This window comes from Loxodonta africana, chromosome 17, assembly GCF_030014295.1.
Source record: "Loxodonta africana isolate mLoxAfr1 chromosome 17, mLoxAfr1.hap2, whole genome shotgun sequence".
NCBI lineage: Eukaryota > Metazoa > Chordata > Mammalia > Proboscidea > Elephantidae > Loxodonta > Loxodonta africana.
The window spans coordinates 60,154,903-60,180,833 of NC_087358.1; the positions used below are offsets into that span (position 1 = coordinate 60,154,903).

Genomic DNA, 25,931 nt, shown 5'->3' on the forward strand with positions numbered 1-25,931 from the left:
CACACAAGTATAACTGTGTGGTTATACCCCCTGGTATAACTGTCACTGCAAGAAACTTTTTGAAGGCCTTTCATGGTAGGGATGAAACAAAGGAAGTGATAAGAACTGAAAAGAATGGTCTCCCACCTTTAAGTAGAGCTGTTAGTCTAAATGTGTGTTAAATGAATTTGTGAGAGGAGGTGTATTCCCTGTATCAAAAAGACAAATCCAACACACACACACACACACACACAGTGTAATTACATCCTTCAGGGGCACAGAGTTTAAAACAGCACCTTGACCATAAAAACGTTCTCGTAATTACTCTTAGCAAGACAGAGTTCCGACAACATTCAAGTCACAGGCTGCAGTTATTCCTGAGGCCCAACTGTATCCTTGCCCTTCCTTTGAATGTATGCAACACCATTAAATTCCTTTTTGAAAACTGCAAATTACTCAAGGCTCTTTGTTATGAGAATTGAACACAAAGATATGGGAGTAAAATTCTGGATCTATCTTGAGTTTTGTGAAAAACTTACACGGCCTAATTTGCTAGCAAAGAAACACTTAGGTTTCGGGGGGGTTAGGAGAGAACACTCAGATCCTAATTGTCTTCAAACATGGGTAAAATAAGAGTAAATACGATCCAGAGAATCTGACCAAGAACGGTATCCAAATGTCCAGTTATGGTTCACTGCTGATCAACAAAGACTGAGAAATTATACACAAACTGTTTTCAGTGATCTATAGCAACTAATAGAAATATAATATTCAATGAAAAGGAAAAAACACTTCGAGATATATAATTATAATTAGGAGTAGGCCACTAATCTTCATCGCTTCCCCGAGATAACCAGAAGCACTTACTTGACAAAATAAACCATAGGTAACTCACAGAAACTCTCACCTCCTCATCTATCCTCTGACCAACGGCAGGAAGGGACACATTTAGCAGTCTATCCCCCTTTCCCCAAAGAAGTTTTTCTCATCAAAGGAAGTAGTTCTATTTTGGTCCTTATTTCCTGTGAGAAATGTAGGCATGGTGTCTGGTGTGCATGGCCACCATGCTATTTCTAACCACCAACTCCATGGTATTCCTGGTGCTTTGTAACACTAGAAAGAAAGTCTCTAATGTTTCTTAAGCTAACATTTCTGAAACCATTTCTAAGGGTATATTAGGCATGTGATAACTTGCAAAGTATATGAAAGCCCACAGAGCCCTCTGGAAACAATCAAGGTAATGAGCTTAGCAAAGAATTAGTATACAATGAAGGTTGGCAAGGAGTCAAATGTAATTGCTTAGAAACTGAGTTTCACACTAAGAAGTTGGAAGGATTGATAGCCCACTGCTAGCAGCTATTAGTTATGAGAACATTATGCTATCAGGTTTGTCAGTAAAAGGTAGATAACCAGTTGGACTGGCATCAAAGTATTCCTAATTGGTAGGTTCATAAAAGAAAACACTGCTAGCTCAGAAAAGCAAAAAACCTGTTGCTGTCAAGTTGATCCAACTCATAGCAATCCCACAGGACAGAGTAAAACTGCCCGCATAATTTCCAAGGAGTGCCTGGTGGCTTTGAACTTCTGACTTTTTTGGTTAGCAGCTATAGCACTTAACCACTACACCACCAGGGTGCTAGCTCAGAAGGTCACCTAAAACTGGATTAATAACATTATCTTTACCTTGAGTTTCCCAGAATTTGTTCTAGATTAGCATTTATTCATTCATTCAATAACATTTACTAAGTGGTCTAGTCTGTGCCAAGTATTGTGATATTGGACACAAAGAGAGAAAGTAGAGAAGCTAGGCAGAGTATTGACAACATTCAAGTCATAGGCTCCAGGCCCAAGTGCATCCGTGTCCTTCCTTTGAATATATGCAACACCAATAAATTCTTTTTTACAACAATTTGAATTGGTTTTCTGTTACTTGTAAAGAAAAGAGTCCTGCTAAACATAAACATAAAAACCATTCCTACCCAAAAGCAGGTATCTAAATCTGCCAGACTAGGTCTAGAGAAAAAGAAGCTTTTAAATCTGCCCTGGGCTTGGGAAGGGCTGGTGGGATGCCAGAGAAGGCTTCACAGAGGAGATGGCGCTTGAAAAAATACTAGAAGTCTGCTTGCTCGTTCCGAGAGGTGAAAGGTGAGGGTGGAAAGGCAGGCATGCGCAGTTGTTGGCCCTGAGCCCTGCAGGCAATGGAAGCACCGGAAAGATGTAAACAGTAAAGGAACGTGATAAAATTTGTGGATTAGACATCTTAAACTTCTAGTATAGGTGAGTGGAGAGTAAGTGGTTCTAGTCACTAAGCGTAGGAGCTGGAGAGGAACAGCAGGTTTGGTGAAATGAGCTCCAAGTTTCTCTGCGGCACCTAGAGAGAGACATCTAGCAGTCATTTGGAGTTTAGATAGAAAACTAAGCTGGAAAGAGCTTTTAAGGAATAGGGAGTGTATAGATGAAAGGTAAAGACACAAGAGTGACTGATACTGCAAAGGACAAGAAAAGGCTAAGGAGAAAACTCTGGAAGATGCCAAAAGTATCCTGAGGCCTTTCCTAACCTTTCAAGGCACAATTAATAGTCACTTTCTCCTCTGCATTCCTACAGCACTGAGTCCCTGGGTAATGCAAATGTTTAAGTGCTCAGCTACTAGCCAAAAAGTCAGCAGTTCAACCCCACCCAGAGGTGCCTTAGAAGACAGCCCTGACTATCTGCTTCCAAAAGGAAACGTGATGAAGCTGTTCTCTGCACACATGGGATCTGCATAAACTGGAAAAGACTAAACAGAAACTGGGAAACCCTGGTGGCATAGCAGTTAAGAGCTACCGCTCCTAACCAAAAGGTCGGCAGTTCAAATCCACCAGGTGCTCCTTGGAAACTCTACGGGGCAGTTCTACTCTGTCCTACGGGGTCACTATGATATGAGTTAGACTCAATGGCAATGGGTTTGGTTTTTTTTTTTTTTGGAAATACCAACTAACAACAGTATGTGTTGTAATTATTTATGGACATATCTGCATCTCTTCACATGCAGTAAGCCACAGAAGGCAGGGTCTATGCCATCTTCGGGCTGGCACTCAACAAACACTTAACATGAAGGAAAAAATGAATTAATACTGATGATCAATAATAAACATGCAGACTCTCCAAATCAGTCATACCCAATCATCAGTGTATAGATAAGAATCACCTGGGTGCTATTCTGTGGCCCCAGAGAGTCCTAAAATGAGGTACAGGAAACCAGATTTTCAAGTCCTTCAAGTGTTGTCACCTTTGAGAGTCAATGCCTGTTAGGCATTGAATTGTGTCCCCCAAAATATGAACAGAAGTCCTAGCCAAGGGTACAGGTGACTGTGACTGTGAACATGACTAATTTGGCCTTTTTGTCTCTGGTTTCTGAAAATAGCTCTTGGAATTCCCCAGCAATTGAAGGTGTCATTGGTTTCTAAAACAGCAAGGCAACTCTTAAACCTGTGCAAATGAGGTAGGAGCCCAAGGACCGAAACTGGAGAACTAACTTCAGGAAAAGGGGAGAGGGTGTAATAGAGTCAGTAATACATCTTCAAGGATTCAATCAATCATTGACTATGCATTAACGCCCCAGTCACACATATACAGTTGAGGCTCCCATAACTATTATAAAGGACTGTGGACCTTGGAACTTCCTTTTGAGCTTCTGGATTGATGATGCATGAGGGAGGAGTGGCACATCTCCGAGGACATGAAGCTCCCTGCAGAAAAACTTCTCCCAGACCCTGCCTGTGCATCTGTATATATCCTTTGTGGTTATATTATGAAGGTTATATTGAGTATACCCCTTTCCATGAGTTCTATGAGTCATTCTAGCAAATTATCGTACCCATCCGGGACAGTGAGGGCCAGCAGGACTTGGCATCTGCCTATTTGGCAGTTGATTAAAACGAGTTCTAACTTGTGAAGACCGCAGCCTTGGGTGGCTGGTAGACAGAAGAAGGCTGTGCAGGCAGTCATTTTGTAAAGACCTAACTGTGGGTGGTTAGGGTTAGAGAGAGAGAAAATACCACATGTGTGGCTGTTGTCAGAGATGGAGAAGTGGGAAAGCAGGGGTGGAAATTATCTTTACATTTTGGGGATTGGCCTTGTGTCAGTTATTAACGCAGTGACCCTGTTTGAAAATAAGCTCTCTGAAGATGTTATCAGTTAACATGAAGTCATACTGGAGTAGGCTAGGTCCTAATCCAACCTGAGTGTTGTCCCTATAAGTGAGGGAAGTCACATGAGAGACAGACAGAGGAAAGATGGCCATGTGAAGATGCATCTACAAGCCAGTGAACACCTGGAGCTACCAGAAGCTGGGAGAGACAAGAAAGGATCTTCCCCTAGAGACTTTGGGAGGACACGATCATGCCAACACTCTGATTTCAGACTTCTATCTTCCAGAGCTGTGAGGCAATAAATTTATCTTCTCATAAGTTACCCAGTTTGTGAAATTTTGTTATGGCACCCCTAGGAGATTAATACACTGCCTAAGTAACTAACTCTATGGATTATCATTATCATATCTGAGCTTAATCAAAGCAGTTGGAACAAGAGTTTTAAAGTCAACTCTCAGGATGTGTTACTCTGCAGATAAGCAGAATCTGGTCTTGAAATCTTGATCCCCTAGAGGTAGGAAATTTGTTGATTTGTGCAAGACTAAATTTGGGAGTTTGAATCTACCAGTTGCTCCTTGGAAACCATACGGGGCAGTTCTACTCTGTCCTATGGGGTTGCTGTGAGTCGGAAATGACTCGAAGGCAACAGGGTTTTATAGAAGCTGGTCTTTCTGCTAGGTAGGTGCAACCAATATACACTCCTCTGTTAAGTCCTTTCCCCTCCACCTCTCCCCTAAGCCCCCTCCTAAAAAAAAGGCTTCCCTGTCATTCTACCTTTGACCTTTTTAACCTATCCCAGGAGGAAAAAAGGCATTTATAGCTGAGTTTGATGAAGACTAACAGAAAAAATAATTACTTTGAATCTCAGTTCTGTGATTAGGTATAGAGATGAAGAGAGAGAAAATATGGGTCATGAGATTCTAATTTACAACCAAAAGCTAATGCCACCAGTGACATATTGGATATGGACATAATGTAGGATCGACCCATGCTAGATAATGAGTTATATTACTTACAAGAACAATTCACAAATTAAGTTCTTCAATGAGTATAAATTTCCTGCTTTTTATGCTGTTACATCTTTTTAGACAAGCTGCCAGCTCTTTAGCCAATAAACACAGCCATGAAAGGAATACTTCCAACTGACTTAACCCTTTCAGGATCTGTGGGAGAGATGGTTTCCCTCCCAGTTTTTGTAGCTCTCAGGTTTTGTGGGAAGCCACTTTCCCAATGACAAAGCATGCTGCTGCAAGGCAGCATAAATGTTTAAAAAAAAAACAAGCATGTGCCACAAATTATTGTTTCTATAGGGTACTGTGGAAACCCTGGTGGTGCAGTGGTTAAGTGCTACAGCTGCTAACCAAAAGGTCAGCTGTTTGAATCCGCCACGTGTCCTGTAGGATCACCATGAGTCAGAATTGACTCGATGGCAATGGGTTTGGTTTTTTGTTTTTTTTTTTTAATAGGGTACCGTATGAGGCATGTGCATTTTTGGTAGGAAAAACAGAAGACTTTTATGTGGAAACACATGACCCAGTGGACTCTGGTAGAACTCTGTGATTTTCAGGGTTCGAATTAGTGGGACAAGGTATTGCCCCACTGGACTCTGAGGGTAGGCTTATGAAAGGGGGCAAGAAAAACAAAATATACATACTATCTAATAAAAATTCACACACACTCAATGATTCAGCATGCTTCCATTAATGAAAACACAGGGTATCAACAAAAAATTCAAAACAGAAATAACTGGGTTTTGCCAGGGCCAAAAGACAAACCTAACCTATTACAACCTGTTTTATGACCTGAAAGAAAACATACTTACCCTTAGAAAGAGAAAAATGGGTTATAAAACTAAATAAAGATTAACCAGGAAAAGGTAAAGAAATGTAACGATAATCTATATCATCAGAATGAAGTGAATTCTATAACATGATGTTTAACAACAAAAAAAGAGAAAAAAACTGTTTATGATCATAAGAAAATGGTGTGTTTCTCAGGTGAAAAAGAACAACAGTGATAAGGAAAGAACTGGGCTTTCAATTAGCAGAAATGTTTTAGACAAGATAGGAGAATCAATTATTAGAACTCATCTCTGAAAAGTCAATGAAGTCCCAATATATTGACAAAACATAACAGAGGAAAGAAGAAGAAATTACAGGTTCAGCACAGGAGGTTCAACATCTAAATAATGAAAGTTGCAGAAAGAGAGACCAGTGGGAATGAGGGAGTAGGGAGTGGAGGGAGAACTGCAGGACAACACATTAGCTATAGGTATAAAGAGCAATCAGTTTAGATCAGGTCTTCTCAGAAGACACCATGGAAAAGGGTGAAATTGATAGAATATATGATGTGCCCGAATGTGATGAGAGGAAAGTTACACAAGTGAAGCACTTAGGGTGAAAAAGTGATAAACACAGAAGATAGTCGTCTCCTCCTCTACGTTCCCATAGCACCTTTTACACGCCTCTGTTCTAACATTTGTCCTTGGGCAGTGCAAATGGTTAGTGCTCGGTTACTAACCAAAACGTTGGCAATTCGAACCTACACAGCAGCACCATGAAAGAAAGGCCTGGCAATCTGCTTCCATAAAGATTATAGCCAATAAAACCCTAGAGTTCATTTCTACTCTGTAACAACATGAAGTGGTCGTGAATTGGAATCGACTTGACAGCAATGGGTTTTTTGGTTTTTATTCTAACATTTAGAAACTGCATCATAATTATTTATTTACATTATCTGTCTCTTTTCATATGTAGGCAATTATTAACTTTAGGAAAAACAAAACATTATGAAAGAAAGGGAATAAGGATTAAACTATACTAAATGGCTGGGCTATGGAGAGTCCTTATATTCTCATAATAATATAAACATTGAATAGAGCTCCAGGCAAAACTATTATAGGTAGTCCCCAACTTGGGATATATTCAAGTTATGACAAATCACACTTATAACCTTCATCCTTTTTTTTCCTACATCTTATCATTAGTAATATCTACTACATACAACGTTGCAGTACATAATTTGCTGATGTTATCATTCTTAGATGTTCACTCGCAGATGTTCAAAGTTATGATTTACTATCCAAAACACTGCCTACGAAAACTAAAAAAAAAAAAGAGGTATTTAACTTACGTCAGAACTGACTTAGGATGGAATCATCAGAATGGAACCCTGTCATAAATCAGGGATTACCTGTATATAACTATTTAGGGAGGATGAGAGATGCCAAGTTTGTATGGGTACTAGGAAGCGAAATGGTGAAAGAGAGCTAAATCTTTATTTTCTATAATAAGAAATCAATCAATAATGCCAAATACTAAAAAATAAAAGAATATCAATGAAAGCATATTGTTTAATGGGATAGAGATAATTACCAAAGGAATCAGCTAATGCATGTATATTCATATACATATAATAGAGCACAAAACGGGCACAGTTATAGAGACTACTTACACATCGGGATTGAACTACTGGACTTGAAGGCTAAGGACTATAGTTCCAGGGGACATGTAGGTCAATTGGCAAAACACAGTATACAAAGACAATGTTCTACATCCTACCCTGGTGAATAGCATCTGGGGTCTTAAAAGCTCAGGAGTAGCCATCTAAGAAGCAACTATTGGTCTCTTTCCGCCTGGAGCAAAGCAGAATGAAGGAAACTGAAGACTCAAGGAAGCAATCAGTCCAAAGGACTAATGAACCACAGCCCCGTTTAACCTGAGACCAGAAGAACTAGATGGTGCCTGGCTACCACTGCTGACCACTGTGACCAGGATCACAATAGAAAGTCCCATTTAGAATGGGTAAAAAACGTAGAACAAAATTCAAATTAACAACAGTAACAAAAAAAAAAAACAGACTTACAAACTTACTTGTCTGAAAGAGCCTAGAGGAATCCCCAAGGCTGTTGCCCTAAGACAACCTTCTAACTTGAAACTGAAGACACTCATAGAGGCCACATTTCAGCCAAATAATAGAGCTATACAATAAACAATAAAACCTGTGAAGAATGTGCTCCTTAGAACAATCAACTATATTATATGACACCAAAAGGTCAACATTTGCCCAAAAGCAAAGACGACAAGGCAGAGAGGGACAAGGAAACTGGACTAATAGAAACGGGGAACCCAGGGAGGAAATGGGGAGAGTGCTGGCACATTGTAGGGATTGCAACCAGTGTCACAGAACAATTAGCCTAAGAATCACTGACTGGAAAACTCATCTGCTATGTAAACCTTCACCTAAAAAAAAAAAAAAGCACAATAAAATGTTCATTAAAAAAAAAAGAATCAGCTAAGGATAGAAAGCGGTAACCTCCGGGTTAGTGGAAAATGGGAGCGTGTCAGAGAACAGATGACAAGGGACTGGTATTCTTCTGCCTCCAAAAATTTCATGCATGTGTAACATTGATAAAATTCAAACAGAAATAAAAAATAAAGGAAGGAAAAACACATTGTTATGATCTCTCTCCACCTACTCAGAGTGACCTTTGGAGATAGAGCTGAGCCTGGTTTGTACTCATGAGAGAGACAAAAATCAATGACGATGATGATGGGAAACTTGGAGAAGGAAGTACTACCGGCCACTCTGAACCAAACCCTGAACATGATGCTCAGGGCCACTCTGTTCCTGAAAGTGTTTTCATTTGTAAAACTGCCTGTGACCATTAGGGAGAACTTTAGTACTTACATAGAAGAGGGCTGTCATTTCCTGGATATTTGGCTAGAAGTACAATGCTTGCAATGTTCTAAGGGAAACTGACAGGGTGACTTGCTGGGAGCTATTGCTCGATTGCTTTGATTCATCTCCCCCAAAATATAAATGGTTCACTGATGGGTGATTCACATGCAAAACAATGTATAAAAGCTGAATGTTATAAACTGAAGGTATGAGAGAGGTCTTTATAACTTGCCTCCCTCACACTCAACCAGACCACTCCCTCAGCTCGAGGAGTTTGATAATGTAAGCCCCAGAAGCATAAGCAGCTGTATAATCAAATGAATTTTTTAATAACTTACAAAGGGATACTAAGGAATTTAACTATTCTCCTCTATGAAAAAAATTCCAAGAAAAAGTTTAAATAAAACTGCTTAAACCATAAACACAATATGAAATATGCTTCATTATCTTTTATAGAATTTTAAAGTTCTGAATACGGCAGGAAACCCCTGAGTGGGGGAGGGGAGGCACCAATTAAATAAGGTCAGATTAAGTGACAAGGGCTTCCCCAAGGTACCAATCTTTAATTGTGTTAGAATATCCATGAAAATGGAATAAGACAGGAAATATTTTTATATTTGCTAAAACTCCTCTAAGGGAAAGTACAGTATGTAGTTGAATGGAATATTTCCCCTCAAATTTTTTATTTTGAAATTTTTCAAACCTTTAGAAAACTCAGAATAGAACAATGACCACTCATGTATCCTTCACTCCACTTTTACCAATTGTTACGATTTTACCTCATTTTCTTTTTCACTCTTTCTCTCTCCCACCCTCCTCTGTGCCTGGTGTGTGTATGTGTGTGTGTGTGCGTGTGTGCGTGCATGCGTGTGTTTGTATACAGTTACACATACACATAGATACATTTTTCTCCTAAACCATTTGGAAGTTAAGTTGTAGATATCTTTTTACTTCATCGCTTAAATACCTTAGCATGCATCTCCTAAGAACAAGAATATTCTCCTTCATAATCACAATATCATTATTATACTTAAGAAAATTAATTCAATAACACCATGTAATACACATTGTCCATAAACTTTTCCAATTGTCCCAAAAGTGTCTTTTATCGCTGTTTTCATTTTGTTTCCTGACCCGAGATCCAATCACGCATTGCATTTGGTTGACATGTCTCTGGAAAGAATGTTTAACTAAGCCACGAAGGGTAATCCAGCATCAGGTGGCATCCCCCATTAATAGCTGGTGACATCTAAGGACGGTGGGCTCACTTTTCGCCAAGGCGATACAAAGTTCAGAGTCAAAACTGAATTGCTGGCACAACAGAGGAGGGATTACCATCTTAAAATTAATGTTCTTATAAATGTTTAGAAATTCATTGAAAAGTAAGGCTGAGAGTATGAACTATATCTTGGACAGCAATCTCAGGTTTTAAGAAATGGCAAATTATAAACAGTTCAAAGTTATCTTGACTTGACTCTGGGTGTAGAAAAATAATAAAAAGGTACACTTAACAATCAGACGAGTAGTGCGCCTGAGATTACCTGTTCCTCAGCTGTGCATCAGACAGTTTCAGCTCCTCCTTTAAACGCGTATACCTGTCTTCTCTCAGCAGCCTGGAGCCGTCATAGAGACTCAGCTCTCGATCATGGATTAACCTAATGAGGTACGGGGAAGTCAGGAAACAAATCAATCAGATCTGAGCGCTGAAGTTCTTATAGGTAGAATCAATCAGTTAACATTTTAATCACGTCTATTACTGCTAGCAATGGAGTCTAACAATTTTGTTAGATGGGGATTTTCAGATTCCAAATTGGCTAGTGCTGTTATCACACTCAGCAAAAACTTGGTTTCTTTACCGGAGGAGAGTAGCCAAGAACACGGGAAGCAGAGAGGGAGGAGGGGCTAGGAAGGGAAAAGGGGAGGAGGAGGGAGATGAAAAGCAACAGCTGAATGAGTGACTGGAAACCCTGCTGGCGTAGTGGTTGAGAGCTATAGCTGCTAACCAAAAGGTCAGTAGTTCGAATCCACCAGGTGCTCCTTGGAAACTATGGGGCAGTTCTACTCTGCCCTGTAGGGTCGCTATGAGTCGGAATCGACTCGACGGCAGCGGGTGTGGTTTGGTTTTTGAATGAGTGACTTAGGATAACCACGAGGTACATCTTAATGAACAAGGCTGTTTTTTATACCAGATTTTACAACCAGTAAGTCTCAAGATGCCCACGTTAGAATTGCCCCACACAATGTCCATTCTATTGACACTGAAGAGAAACCGAGTAATCTAGAGGTTAGGAGCTCACATAGTGAGGTCAGTCAGGCCTGGGTTCAAATCCAGCTCTGCACCTTACTAGCTAATTGACTGGAGAAGAGGGAGAGTTACTCTCTTTCTCTAAACTTTAGTCTTTTATAAAATGAGTATAACAACACAGATCTTTGGAAATTAAACAGCTAATGTAAGGCAGGTGCTTAATATAATTGTTCTCAGTCTTGGAATCTCCTGGGAAGTGGTCAAAAATGCCAATGCTCAGCCATCACCCTGGACCGATGACATTAGAATTTACGGAAGTGGAGTCCAGGCATCAGTATTTTTTAAACTCCACCCCAGCAAGGTGATTCCAAAGCTGAGAGCCTGAGAACCACTGGCTCAGCACAATGCCCAGTACAGAGTTAAGTACTTAATGGTAGCTGCTGCCTTTACTACTAGGCCAAACAGGCATGAGAGACTCAGTAAAAAGCTGGGGGCAGGAGCATATAAATGTCATTTTGTTTCGTGTCTGTACTTATCAGTTTGGGAGATAAAAATATTGTAAATGTATGGAATATTTATGGTAAATCACTGAAAGTGTATGATTACTTTCAAATGCTCTCAAATCTAATCAGGATTAACACAATATATTTGTTATCTTCTATTATACTTGGTATCTATATCTTGTCAATGACAACAACTTTGAATAGTTGGAGAAATGGTTTGATCTACTTAGGTGACCTTTCCAGATAAGTCAAAAAGCAAATATCTACAAAGCTAAAGAACCACACATAACAAAAAATTATCACTACCATTAATCTCCTAAAATAATACAGGATGGGAATATTTTCCCATGAAGGCTCTTCTCTTAACATTATTTTTAGCGTAGTTAGGAAAATGGAGATTTTTCCCACCTAAAATGAAATAAGAAAATGATAGTTACACAAATGTTCGAGTTTGCAATCACAAAGTGGGATTTTTTTAGCCTATTTAATAAAATATAAATAGGCAACAATTATACATTTTGTCCTAATAAATACATTTTCTCTCTCTTAGAAAAAAAAATAGACTCCAACAGGATAAACCAATAATACAGATCCATGATTCCTAAGGAGGTTGTAACACTGAAGCTGAGAATCTGACAAATTGTAGAAATTTAAGTTGTGTGCCTGTTGCAATAATCAGCATATATAAAGTCTTTCAAAATCACTCGTGAAGATTTTTCTATTTTCAGCTCTTTCACACAGAACTTTGCTTTAGCAGTGGCTTTTCCCAAAATGTTCATTACTCAAAGTTTAACGGTACTGTGTTTACAACAGCAAAAAAAATTATCATTCTACTTGGATATAAAATTATGAGTTTCAGGATCTACATAACCCAGTTTAAACAAAAAGAGAGATTGAGAGAGTTACATGTCTACTGCCTAAGCTGGTGTTTTAGGTAACTCGTCCAAACCTTTGCAGTACAGCGAGTGTGCCCGCGTTGACACGGTGAATGCCATCCAAGAGGACGAGTTTTCCTTCCAGAGCGGCATTCACCAGGGGCGAGGACCGCCAGGCAGTGTCTCCATTCGGGAGCGTGTACCTCTGCTGTAGTAGATCCCGTGCCGTCATATCCTAAAGCCAATCCAACACCCCCGAAAGAAAATGCTGGAATTAATTCTTAAGACGAGAAGTGCAGCTTACTTAGCATTATACCGTTACCTCTCTCTGATCACAATATTTCATACAACAGCTGGGAAGTCATCTTCTCTAATCTACCAGAGAAAGATTTTCAGAAAGCTTCTTGTTCACTTGAGGTTTTTTATTATTCACCCTCACAATATAGTAAGACTGAGTTTTTGTTTTGGTTTTCATTCTTTATATTTAGCAATTTCCCCCTCTTTTTAAAATGTTCATTTGGTATTTACACAGATGATGGCAGTGACTTCCACTTTAACTGAATTCAACTCAATCATCTTCAGTCCTGCAGGGACCAAAATATGGCGATCCCTTTTTAAGAATGAGAGCCATACAATCTCAAAGTTGAGGCACAGAGATGCTTATCAAAAATATGCAGTTGAGGAGGTGGAGCCAAGATGGCAGAAGAGACAAACACTTCCAGCGAGCCCTCTTACAACAAAGACCCAAAAAAACAAGTGAAACGAGTATATTTACGACAAGCTAGGAACCCTGAACATCAAAGGCAAGCTTAGAAAACAAACTGAGGGGCAGGGGGAGGAAGAGACCATTCAAAAGCAGAGAGGAGTTAATGGACCTGAAGTGTAGGAAGCCCTCAGTCACCACTCCCAGGAGCGGCTGCAGTGGGCTGGTACTAGCACTCACCCGCAGTTTCCTCAGGGAGAAGCAGCCAGCCACACAGCCTACTCACACCTCCGGAACCAGAGAAGAATGGCGCTCTCAACAAAAGCTAAGTACTGACGTATATTTTACCATACCACCCCCACCCCCACTCCCAAGCTGGCTTCAGCAGCTGATTTCCTGGGCCTGAGATAGGCCCTGTTGAGTGCCTAGAGCCATCCTCCCAGCCTTGGAGAAGGAATAAATTTGCAAATGGGGGAAAAAGGTAATTTGCCAGCTCCACTAACCGGGGGAGCTCAGGACAGAAGCGGCTCCTGTCCAGGGATAAACTGTCCGTGGACTTTGAGTACCTTTCCCCTCAGCATGGACCTGTGTGGGCCTATTTCAGGAGAAAAGGCCCTTCTTGGCAGACTACAACTGTTTCAGCTATGCAGTGGAGAGGTGGTGTTTGATGTTTGACATTGCTTTGCCTATTAAACGAGGTCCTCACCTACCCACATCAGGGGCCTAAGGACTGGTAGCTCCACTAAGATCACTCAGCCACCCGCGACAGGGGTCCAAGGCTAACTGGTACCTCCCAGTCCTTACAACCAAAACCTTTGGGTACCCATGGTCCGTCTGCAGAACCTACCCACCTGTACGCTTTAGGGAACAGGGACATGATTTCCACAGAAACACATGGGAGACAATTCTCGGTCCCCTGCATTATTCAGAGTGTGACCCCCTGCAGCAACCAGATACCGTTACCTACACCAATCGCCCCTGCCGTTCTAAGACTGTAGAACAGGGCCTGTACCACACACTTGATGATCAGCTACCTGGACACCTGTGCTGAATTCATACAAAAAAAGTGAATGGATTCCTAGACTGATATACCTGACAACAGCACCAGCCAACTGGGGACAGGACGTCAGAACTCCAAAGGCGAAAATAATCAAGCTAGCTCACTCAAGCAACTCATTTGGGCATATCAAAACACAACAAAGCAAGAAACTATGACAGTAAACAAACATAAAATAAACTAATACAATAACTTAAAGATAGCTTGGAGACAACAGTCAATATCAAGTCACATAAACAGAGAGTGACCACCTCAACAAGCTCTCAAAACAAAGAATCCAGGGATTCTTTCTAAATGAAAGTGCCTTCCTGGAATTACCAGAGGCAGAACAAAAAAGATTAATATACAGAACCCTTCAAGACATCAGGAAGGAAATAACGCAATATGCAGAACAAGCCAAGGAACACACAGATGATACAATTGAAGAAATTAAACAGATTATTCAGGAACATAATGAAAACTTTAATAAGCTAGAAAAATCCACAGACAGCAATCAGAAATTCAGAAGATTAACAATAAAATTACAGAATTAGACAACTCAATAGAAAGTCAGAGGAGCAGAACTGAGCAAGTGGAAGGCAGAATTTGTGAGCTTGAAGATAAAGCACTTGGCACCAATATATGTGAAGAAAAATCAGACAAAAGAATTTTTAAAAATGAAGAAACCTTAAGAATCATGTAGGACTCTATCAAGAGAAATAACCTACGAGTGATTGGAGTACCAGAACAGGGAGGGATAACAAAGAGAATTGTTGAACATTTGTTGGCAGAAAACTTCCCTGATATCATGAAAGATAAGAAGATACTTATCTAAGGTGCTCATCGAACTCCACATAAGGTAGATTTTAAAATAAAGTCACCACTATGTATTATAGTCAAACTTCCCAAAACCAAAGATAAAGAGAGAATTTTAAGAGCAGCTAGGGATAAATGAAAACTCACCTACAAAGGAGAGCCAATAAGAATAAGCTCAGGCTACTGGGCAGAAACCATGCAGGCGAGAAGGCCATGGGATGACTGATATAAAAAAAATTGAAGGAAAAAAATTGCCAGCCAAGAATCTTATACCAGCAAAACTGTCTCTTGAATATGAAGGTGAAATTAGGACATTCCCAGATAAAAAGAAGCTTAGGGAATTCGTAAAAACCGAAACAAAACTACAAGAAATACTAAAGGGAGTTCTTTGGTTAGAAAATCAATAGTATCAGGTGTCAACCCAAGACTAGGACACTGGGCAGAGCAATCAGAAGTCAACCCAGACAGGAAAATCACAAAAATAAATCAAGATAAAAAAAAAACGGGAGGGGGGCCAAGATGGCGGACCAGGTAGACGCTACCTCGGATCCCTCTTGCAACAAAGACTCGGAAAAACAAGTGAATCGATCACATACATAACAATCTACGAACCCTGAACAACAAACACAGATTTAGAGACGGAAAACGAACAAATACGGGAAAGCTGCAATTGTTTTCGGAGCCTGGAGCCAGCGTCCCAGTCAGGTAACCTTGGCGCCCAATTTAGGGCAGGGCCCAGGGCAGCTGACGGCGCAAACAAGGGGCGCAGCCCTACCCCCCTGAACTCACCCCGGGAGGGGGCCCAGCCGGTCCGCACGGGCGGCGTGGCGACACAGTCAGTGGGAGAAGTCCCCGGGAGGCAGTGACTGGTCTTGGAGCTGGGAGTGCAGCGTCCCAGTCGGGGAATCTTGCCGCTGGGCTTTTGACTGGGTGCTGTCACGGCACAAGCACGGGGAGCAGCTCCAATCCCCTGAACTAACCTCGGGAGGGGGCCCAGCCAGTCTGCGAGGGCGGCAGGGCGACGCGGCTGGCGGGACGAGAAGTCCCCAGGAGGCAGCGATGGATTTTGGAGTCGGGAGTGCACCGTCCCAGCAGGGGAACCTTGACGCTGGGCGTGGGACTGGCAGCAAAGGATCTGACCGCGGCTTCAGTGGGCCAGACCCCCTGGGGCAATCTCCACACAGCCAGCACACGTAGGCAACACGCCCCTCGGGAATCTCAGATAAAATAGTCATTCCAAGCAAGACAAGCAACTCTGGCTATATTCTGAGATGCTATTCTCCTACCTCTCTGATCCCTCCCCCACCCTCCACAGGCGGCTTCATTAACACTGGAATTTCCTGAGCCAGAGGGAGAACGGCTCCGGATCCGCAGCGGCTTTGCTTCCCCCCCCAACCTTTTTTTATTTTTTTTCTTTTGGTCTTTTCCTAACCCACTCTTCCAGCCTGAGAGAAGGAACCACAAAAAACCCAGGGACCAAAAATCCGTCCCTAATTGGACTAAAAACACAAAACCAGCTACAGCCAAGCATATATGATTCAAATCTCAGACTTTCATCCTTACAGGGAACAAGGCGGCGGTTATAATCGAAAGGCAGTTGTGATAGGGATCTGACTGCATTTTTTTCTAGCGGATTTTCTGGAAAAACTAGTTTCCCAGTGATGGCTCGGAGACAGCACTCCATATCAAACCACATAAAGAAGCAGACCATTACAGCTTCTCCAACGCCCCAAACAAAAGAATCAAAATCTTTCCCAAATGAAGATACAATCCTGGAATTATCAGATACAGAATATAAAAAACTAATTTACAGAATACTTCAAGACATCAGAAACGAAGTAAGGCAAAGTGCAGAAAAAGCCAAGGAACACACTGATAAAACAGTTGAAGAACTCAAAAAGATTATTCAAGAACATAGTGGAAAAATTAATAAGTTGCAAGAATCCAGAGAGAGACAGCATGTAGAAATCCAAAAGATTAACAATAAAATTACAGAATTAGACAGCGCAATAGCAAGTCAGAGGAGCAGACTCAAGCAATTAGAATGCAGACTGGGACATCTGGAGGACCAGGGAATTAACACCAACATACCTGAAAAAAAATCAGATAAAAGAATTAAAAAAAGAAGAAACCCTAAGAATCATGTGGGACTCTATCAAGAAGGATAACTTGCCTGTGATTGGAGTCCCAAAACAGGGAGGGAGGACAGAAAACACAGAGAAAATAGTTGAACATCTCCTGACAGAAAACTTCCCTGACATCATGAAAGACAAAAGGATATCTATCCAAGATGCTCATCGAACCCCATTTAAGATTGATCCAAAAAGAAAAACACCAAGACATATTATCATCAAACTCGCCAAAACCAAAGATAAACAGAAAATTTTAAAAGCAGCCAGGGAGAAAAGAAAGGTTTCCTTCAAGGGAGAATCAATAAGAATAAGTTCAGACTACTCAGCAGAAACCATGCAGGCAAGAAGGGAATGGGACGACATATACAGAGCACTGAAGGAGAAAAACTGCCAGCCAAGGATCATATATCCAGCAAAACTCTCTCTGAAATATGAAGGCGAAATTAAGATACTTACAGATAAACACAAGTTTAGAGAATTTGCAAAAACCAAACCAAAGCTACAAGAAATACTAAAGGATATTGTTTGGTCAGAAAACCAATAATATCAGATACCAGCACAACACAAGGTCACAAAACAGAACATTCTGAAATCAACTCATATAGGGAAATCACAAAAACAAATTAAGATTAAATAAAAAAAAATGCTTATAACAGGGAATCACTGAAGTCAATATGTAAAAGATCACAATAATCAAAAAGAGGGACTAAATACAGGAGGCATAGAACTGCCATATGGAGAGTGATACAAGGCAATATAGAACAACACAAGTTAGGTTTTTACTTAGAAAAATAGGGGTAAATAATAAGGTAACCACAAAGAGGTATAACAACTCCATAACTCAAGATAAAAGCCAAGAAAAATGTAACGACTCAACTAACATAAAGTCAAACACTACGAAAATGAGGATCTCACAATTTACTGAGAAAAACGTCTCAGCACAAAAAAGTATGTGGAAAAACGAAATTGTGAACAACACACATAAAAAGGCATCAAAATGACAACACTAAACACTTATCTATAATTACGCTGAATGTAAATGGACTAAATGCACCAATAAACAGACAGAGAGTCTCGGACTGGATAAAGAAACACGATCCGTCTATATGCTGCCTACAAGAGACACACCTTAGACTTAGAGACACAAACAAACTAAAACTCAAAGGATGGAAAAACATATATCAAGCAAACAATAAGCAAAAAAGAAGAGGAGTAGCAATATTAATTTCTGACAAAATAGACTTTAAACTTAAATCCACCACAAAGGATAAAGAAGGACACTATATAATGATAAAAGGGACAATTGATCAGGAAGACATAACCATACTAAATATTTATGCACCCAATGACAGGGCTGCAAGATACATAAATCAAATTTTAACAGAATTGAAAAGTGAGATAAACACCTCCACAATTATAGTAGGAGACTTCAACACACCACTTTGGGAGAAGGACAGGATATCCAGTAAGAAGCTCAATAGAGACACGGAAGATCTAATTACAACAATCAACCAACTTGACCTCATTGACTTATACAGAACTCTCCACCCAACTGCTGCAAAGTATACTTTTTTTTCTAGTGCACATGGAACATTCTCTAGAATAGACCACATATTAGGTCATAAAATAAACCTTTGCAGAGTCCAAAACATCGAAATATTACAAAGCATCTTCTCAGACCACAAGGCAATAAAACTAGAAATCAATAACAGAAAAACTAGGGAAAAGAAATCAAATACTTGGAAACTGAACAATACCCTCCTGAAAAAAGACTGGGTTATAGAAGACATCAAGGAGGGAATAAGGAAATTCATAGAATGCAACGAGAATGAAAACACTTCCTATCAAAACCTCTGGGACACAGCAAAAGCAGTGCTCAGAGGCCAATTTATATCAATAAATGCACACATACAAAAAGAAGAAAGAGCCAAAATCAGAGAACTGTCCCGACAACTTGAACAAATAGAAAGTGAGCAACAAAAGAATCCATCAGGCACCAGAAGAAAACAAATAATAAAAATTAGAGCTGAACTAAATGAATTAGAGAACATAAAAACAATTCAAAGAATTAACAAAGCCAAAAGCTGGTTCTTTGAAAAAATTAACAAAATTGATAAACCATTGGCTAGACTGACTAAAGAAATACAGGAAAGGAAACAAATAACCCGAATAAGAAACAAGAAGGGCCACGTCACAACAGACCCAACTGAAATTAAAAGAATCACATCAGATTATTACAAAAAATTGTACTCTAACAAATTTGCAAACCTAGAAGAAATGGATGAATTCCTGGAAAAACACTACCTACCTAAACTAACACCTTCAGAAGTAGAACAACTAAATAGACCCATAACAAAAAAAGAGATTGAAACGGTAATCAAAAAACTCCCAACAAAAAAAGCCCTGGCCCGGACGGCTTCACTGCGGAGTTCTACCAAACTTTCAGAGAAGAGTTAACACCACTACTACTGAAGGTATTTCAAAGCATAGAAAATGACGGAATACTACCCAACTCATTCTATGAAGCCACCATCTCCCTGATACCAAAACCAGGTATAGACATTACAAAAAAAGAAAATTACAGACCTATATCCCTCATGAACATAGATATAAAAATCCTCAACAAAATTCTAGCCAATAGAATTCAACAACATATCAAAAAAATAATTCAGCACGATCAAGTGGGATTTATACCAGGTATGCAAGGCTGGTTTAATATCAGAAAAACCATTAATGTAATCCACCACATAAATAAAACAAAAGACAAAAACCACATGATCTTATCAATTGATGCAGAAAAGGCATTTGACAAACTCCAACACCCTTTTATGATAAAAACTCTCACCAAGATAGGAATTGAAGGAAAATTCCTCAACATAATAAAGGGCATCTATGCAAAGCCAACAGCCAACATCATTCTAAATGGAGAGAGCCTGAAAGCATTTCCCTTGAGAACGAGAACCAGACAAGGATGCCCTTTATCACTGCTCTTATTCAACATTGTGCTAGAAGTCCTAGCCAGGGCAATTAGGGTAGACAAAGAAATAAAAGGCATCCGGATTGGCAAGGAGGAAGTAAAATTATCTCCATTTGCAGATGACATGATCTTATACACAGAAAACCCTAAGGAATCCTCCAGAAAACTACTGAAACTAATAGAAGAGTTTGGCAGAGTCTCAGGTTATAAGATAAACATACAAAAATCACTTGGATTCCTCTACATCAACAAAAAGAACATCGAAGAGGAAATAACCAAATCAATACCATTCACAGTAGCCCCCAAGAAGATAAAATACTTAGGAATAAATCTTACCAAGGATGTAAAAGACCTATACAAAGAAAACTACAAAGCTCTACTACAAGAAATTCAAAAGGACATACTTAAGAGGAAAAACATACCTTGCTCATGGATAGGAAGACTTAACATAGTAAAAATGTCTATTCTACCAAAAGCCATCTATACATACAATGCACTTCCGATCCAAATTCCAATGTCATTTTTTAATGTGATAGAGAAACAAATCACCAACTTCATATGGAAGGGAAAGAAGCCTCGGATAAGCAAAGCATTACTGAAAAAGAAGAAGAAAGTGGGAGGCCTCACTCTACCTGATTTCAGAAGCTATTATACAGCCACAGTAGTCAAAACAGCCTGGTCAACAACAGGCACATAGACCAATGGAACAGAATTGAGAACCCAGATATAAATCCATCCGCGTATGAGCAGCTGATATTTGACAAAGGCCAAATGTCAGTTAATTGGGGAAAAGATAGTCTTTTTATCAAATTGTGCTGGCATAACTGGATAGCCATTTGCAAAAAAATGAAACAGGACCCATACCTCACACCATGCACAAAAACTAACTCCAAGTGGATCAAAGACCTAAACATAAAGACTAAAATGATAAAGATCATGGGAGAAAAAATAGGGACAACCCTAGGAGCCCTAATACAAGGCATAAACAGAATACAAAACATTACCAAAAATGACAAAGAGAAACCCGATAACTGGGAGCTCCTAAAAATCAAACACCTATGCTCATCTAAAGACTTCACCAAAAGAGTAAAAAGACCACCTACAGACTGGGAAAGAATTTTCAGCTATGACATCTCCGACCAGCACCTGATCTCTAAAATCTACATGATTCTGTCAAAACTCAACCACAAAAAGACAAACAACCCAATCAAGAAGTGGGCAAAGCATATGAACACACACTTCACTAAAGAAGATATTCAGGCAGCTAACAGATACATGAGAAAATGCTCTCGATCATTAGCCATTAGAGAAATGCAGATTAAAACTACGATGAGATTCCATCTCACTCCAACAAGGCTGGCATTAATCCAAAAAACACAAAATAATAAATGTTGGAGAGGATGTGGAGAGATTGGAACTCTTATACACTGCTGGTGGGAATGTAAAATGGTACAACCACTTTGGAAATCCATCTGGCGTTATCTTAAACAGTTAGAAATAGAACTACCATATAACCCAGAAATCCCACTCCTCGGAATATACCGTAGAGAAACAAGAGCCTTCACACAAACAGATATATGCACACCCATGTTTATTGCAGCTCTGTTTACAATAGCAAAAGCTGGAAGCAACCAAGGTGTCCATGAACGGATGAATGGGTAAATAAATTGTGGTATATTCACACAATGGAATACTACGCATCGATAAAGAACAGCGACAAATCTGTGAAACATTTCATAACATGGAGGAACCTGGAAGGCATTATGCTGAGCGAAATCAGTCAGAGGCAAAAGGACAAATATTGTATAAGACCACTATTATAAGAGCTTGAGAAATAGTATAAACTGAGAAGAACACATACTTTTGTGGTTACGAGGGGGGGAGTGAGGGAGGGAGGGAGAGGGTTTTTTACTGATTAATTAGCTGATAAGAACTGCTTTAGGTGAAGGGAAGGACAACACTCAATACATGGAAGGTCAGCTCAACTGGACTGGACTGGACCAAAAGCAAAGAAGTTTCCGGGATAAACTGAATACTTCAAAGGTCAGTGGAGCAAGGGCGGGGGTTTGGGAACCATGGTTTAAGGGGACTTCTAGTCAATTGGCAAAATAATTCTATTATGAAAACATTCTGCATCCCACTTTGAAATGTGGCATCTGGGGTCTTAAATGCTAACAAGCGGCCATCTAAGATGCATCAATTGGTCTCAACCCACCTGGAGCAAAGGAGAATGAAGAACACCAAGGTCACACAATAACTAAGAGCCCAAGAGACAGAAAAGGTCACATGAACCAGAGACCTACATTATCCTGAGACCAGAAGAACTAGTTGGTGCCCGGCCACAACTGATGACTGCCCTGACAGGGAGCACAATAGAGAACCCCTGAGGGAGCAGGAGATCAGTGGGATGCAGACCCCAAATTCTCACAAAAAGACCATACTTAATGGTCTGGATGTGACTAGAGGAATCCCGGCGGTCATGGTCCCCAAACCTTCTGTTGGCACAGGATGGGAACCATCCCCGAAGACAATTCATCAGACATGAAAGGGACTGGACAGTGGGTGGGAGAGAGATGCTGAAGAGTGAGCTAATTAGGTGGACACTTGAGACTGTGTTGGCATCTCCTGTCTGGAGGGGGGATGGGAGGATAGAGAGAGTTGGAGGATGCCAAAGTTTTCACGAAAGGAGAGACTGGAAGGGCTGACTCATTAGGGGGAGAGCAAGTGGGAGTAAGGAGTAAGATGTATATTAACTTATATGTGACAGACTGACTTGATTTGTAAACGTTCACTGGAAGCTCAATAAAAGTTAATATAAAAAAAAAAAACGTTCAAAACAGGGAAGCAGTGATTTTATTACGTAAAAGAAGACAAAATTATAACAATAAAGAGGGACTAAGAAATGTTTTAAAAAAAAAATTTTTTTTTTTTTTTTTTAAGAAATGTAGTCACAGATCTTCCATATGGAGAGGAAGACAGGCGATACAAAAATGTGCAAAAATGTGCAGTTGATGAGTTCTCCTGAAAAGCCACGCTGGGAATCATCATTTTAAATAGGTTTGATAATGAAGGAAACTGAGCAGGTCAGTGCTATGGACTGAATTATGTCCCCAAAAAGTGTGTGTTGTAAATCCTAACCTCTATGCCTGTGGTTATAATCCCATTTGGGAATGGGTTATCTTTGTTATGTTAATGAGGCAGGATTAGTGTAGGGTAGATCTTGAGACAACCTCTTTTGAGATATAAAAGAGATTAAACAAGCAAGCAGAGGAGAGATAGGGTACAACAGATGCCAAGACAGATGGAGATCTCCAATGAACCAGAGCAGAAACTGAAGAGGCAAGGACCTTCCTCCAGAGCTGACAAATATAGAAAGCCTTGCCCTAGAGCTGACGCTCTGAACTCGGACTTCTTGCCTTCTAAACTGTGAAAACATAAATTTCTGTTTGTTAAAGCCATCCACTTGTGGTGTTTCTGTTATAGCAGCACTAGATAACTAAGACAGCAGTCATCACATGAGGTACAGGAATTGAGAAACAATAGCATGGCACTTAATAAGAAAATTTGTAAAGCACATATGCAATGGGCTAGCACTAAAATACTGAAGCTGATTTTAGCAAGCTATTAATAGTTTTCTTGGAAGAAGTACACCCAGAATGCTCCTTAGAAGCAAGGATGGCGAGACTGCATCTTACATGCTTTGGACTTATGATCAGGAGGGATCAGTTCCTGGAAAAGGACATCATGCTTGGAAAAGCACAGGGTCAGTGGAGAAGAGGAAGACCTTCAATGAGATGGATAGACACAGTGGCTGCAAGAATGGGCTCAAGCATAACAATTGTGAGCATGGCGCAGGACCAGGCAGCGTTCCATTCTATGGCACACAGGGTCGCTGAGTTGGAAGTGACTCCACAGCAGCTAACAACAACAACAACATTGATAGTTGTAGCGATATAAAAGTCTACTGACTATAAAAAAAATTTGGGGCCATATAATATGGACATTTTTCTTACATGTGTTCATGTTGAGTATGATAGCTTCTTTTCTGTCAAACAATTTCAGATACATTTTATACTTCTAGGAAATTAAAGAAAATGATTATAGACAATTTTATCCAAGAATTTAAAAACCCTTTGTAAACTCTCTGATACCCACTCCAAGTATTACGTAGACAGAAAACTTATAAATTTGCCTCTATTCATAATGGCAACAAATCTGTTTTGTAACCAACATAAAAGTGAAAGTCTTCTATAGGATCGCCATGAGCCGGAATCGACTCGACGGCAACGGGTTTGGTTTGGTTTTTGGTTAATTATTTCAATGTGCTCACTACCAAAAAAAGTACTGCATTAAGAAATACAGATATGCTTATTTTGAATCATAAGGACACTTGAGAAACAATATTCAAACTCAGTAAGTTTCCACAGATTTAAAAGGGCTGACTTTGGCACATTACCAAAAGTTGGCTTAACTCTTTTAATAATTTTAATTCTTTAACTATGAATCTTAAATTCTATGCAAACTATATGAACAGAATCATTCTATACTGCCAATGAGAGTCACAACAGCCAAGATTAAACTGAGACTAAAATGAGACAGTTTATGGTGCTAACTACCCAGCACTTGTAACTGTGCTATAGAACAGTAAGTGGTTCACTTTGCAAGAATAGGACAAAACCAAAATATGTGTTTATGGGCCATTTTTATAACCATAGTATAAAAAAAAAAGTGTGAGTGTATACATATAAGATCTTTTTAAAGTTAGTATAAAAACAGGTAAATGTAAAAAAAACCCTTGGTGATAATCATTCCAGAAAAATATTCACTACAGAGTTATATCAGATATCATAATACGAAATAAAAGCAAAAGCAAACCAACAAATAGAAAATATGCTTTAGCACAGTGATTCTAAATCAGATACCAGAAACAGGTCAGACACTTTTGGAACATACATATGCTTGGGCCTTAACACCCTGAAGATTCTGATTCAATAGATGTGGGGTGGGGCTTACCGCCTAATTTTTTATTAAAAATTCCATAGATGATTCTGATATGCTTCGCTAGTGGAAAACACTGCCTTAGAAAAGGGACATTAAGCTAGTGTGAATCTTTATCTTTAGTTGTTTATATCCTTTCCTCATTCTAATAGGACTTAAGAGATCTTATAAGGATATGCAAAATGCACAAAATAGCATAAATTAAAAGATGAAGAAAATAAAGGAAAGAAAGGGAAGAGTAGGCCTTATTTTCTTTAATCACTCCTATTGGTATTCAGAGGAGCCCTGGTGGTACAGTGGTTAAGCACTCGCTGCTGACTGAAAGGTCAGCGGTTCAAACACACCAGCTGCCCCATGGGAGAAAGATGTGGTGGTCAGCTTTTGACTGTAGCCTTGGAAATTCTATGGGACAGTTCTATTCTACTCATATTCCCACTGTGAGTGGGATTTGGTTTGACAGCAATGGGTTTTTGGTTATTGGTATTCAGAGAGGAGGTAGCCTGGCAAGGGCATCCCACCAATACCATATTTTAAAAGAAATGGATGGATGCTAACTTTCAAAAATATTTTGTTTTCTATAAATCTGCCCAGCTCTAAACTGAAAACATGAGATTCTAGCCCAATTCAGCTCTGGAGTCTTTTGCTTGGGCCCGGTAAAAGGAGATAAGGAATGTGACTCTGGAATAAGAGGTTCAGACTCCTAAGGAGTTGAGGCTGCTGTTGTTGTTAGGCACTGTCGAGGCGATTCCGCCTCACAGAGAGCATATGTGACAGAGCAGAGCTGCCTTATGGGTTTTTTTAGGCTCTAATCTTTATGGGAGTAAATCACCAGGACTTTTCTCCCTCAGAGCCACTG

At 39.9% G+C, this 25,931-nt stretch overlaps 1 protein-coding gene across 4 annotated transcripts in view; it reads right to left on the reverse strand.

Moving 5' to 3' along the window:
• Window positions 1-25,931, reverse strand: part of VWA8 (von Willebrand factor A domain containing 8) — a 473,608-nt gene that overhangs the window by 302,609 nt on the left and 145,068 nt on the right. For all 4 annotated transcript variants that reach the window (XR_010318190.1, XM_003412602.4, XM_064270072.1 and 1 more), the window contains exons 13-14: window positions 12,488-12,648; window positions 10,332-10,445 (exon numbers count right to left, since the gene is read on the reverse strand). Coding sequence is in view for 3 of the 4 variants with exons in the window: in XM_003412602.4 (XP_003412650.2) it covers window positions 10,332-10,445; window positions 12,488-12,648 (275 nt within the window). In the remaining variant the exon portion in view is untranslated. The remainder of the gene's footprint in view (window positions 1-10,331; window positions 10,446-12,487; window positions 12,649-25,931) is intronic.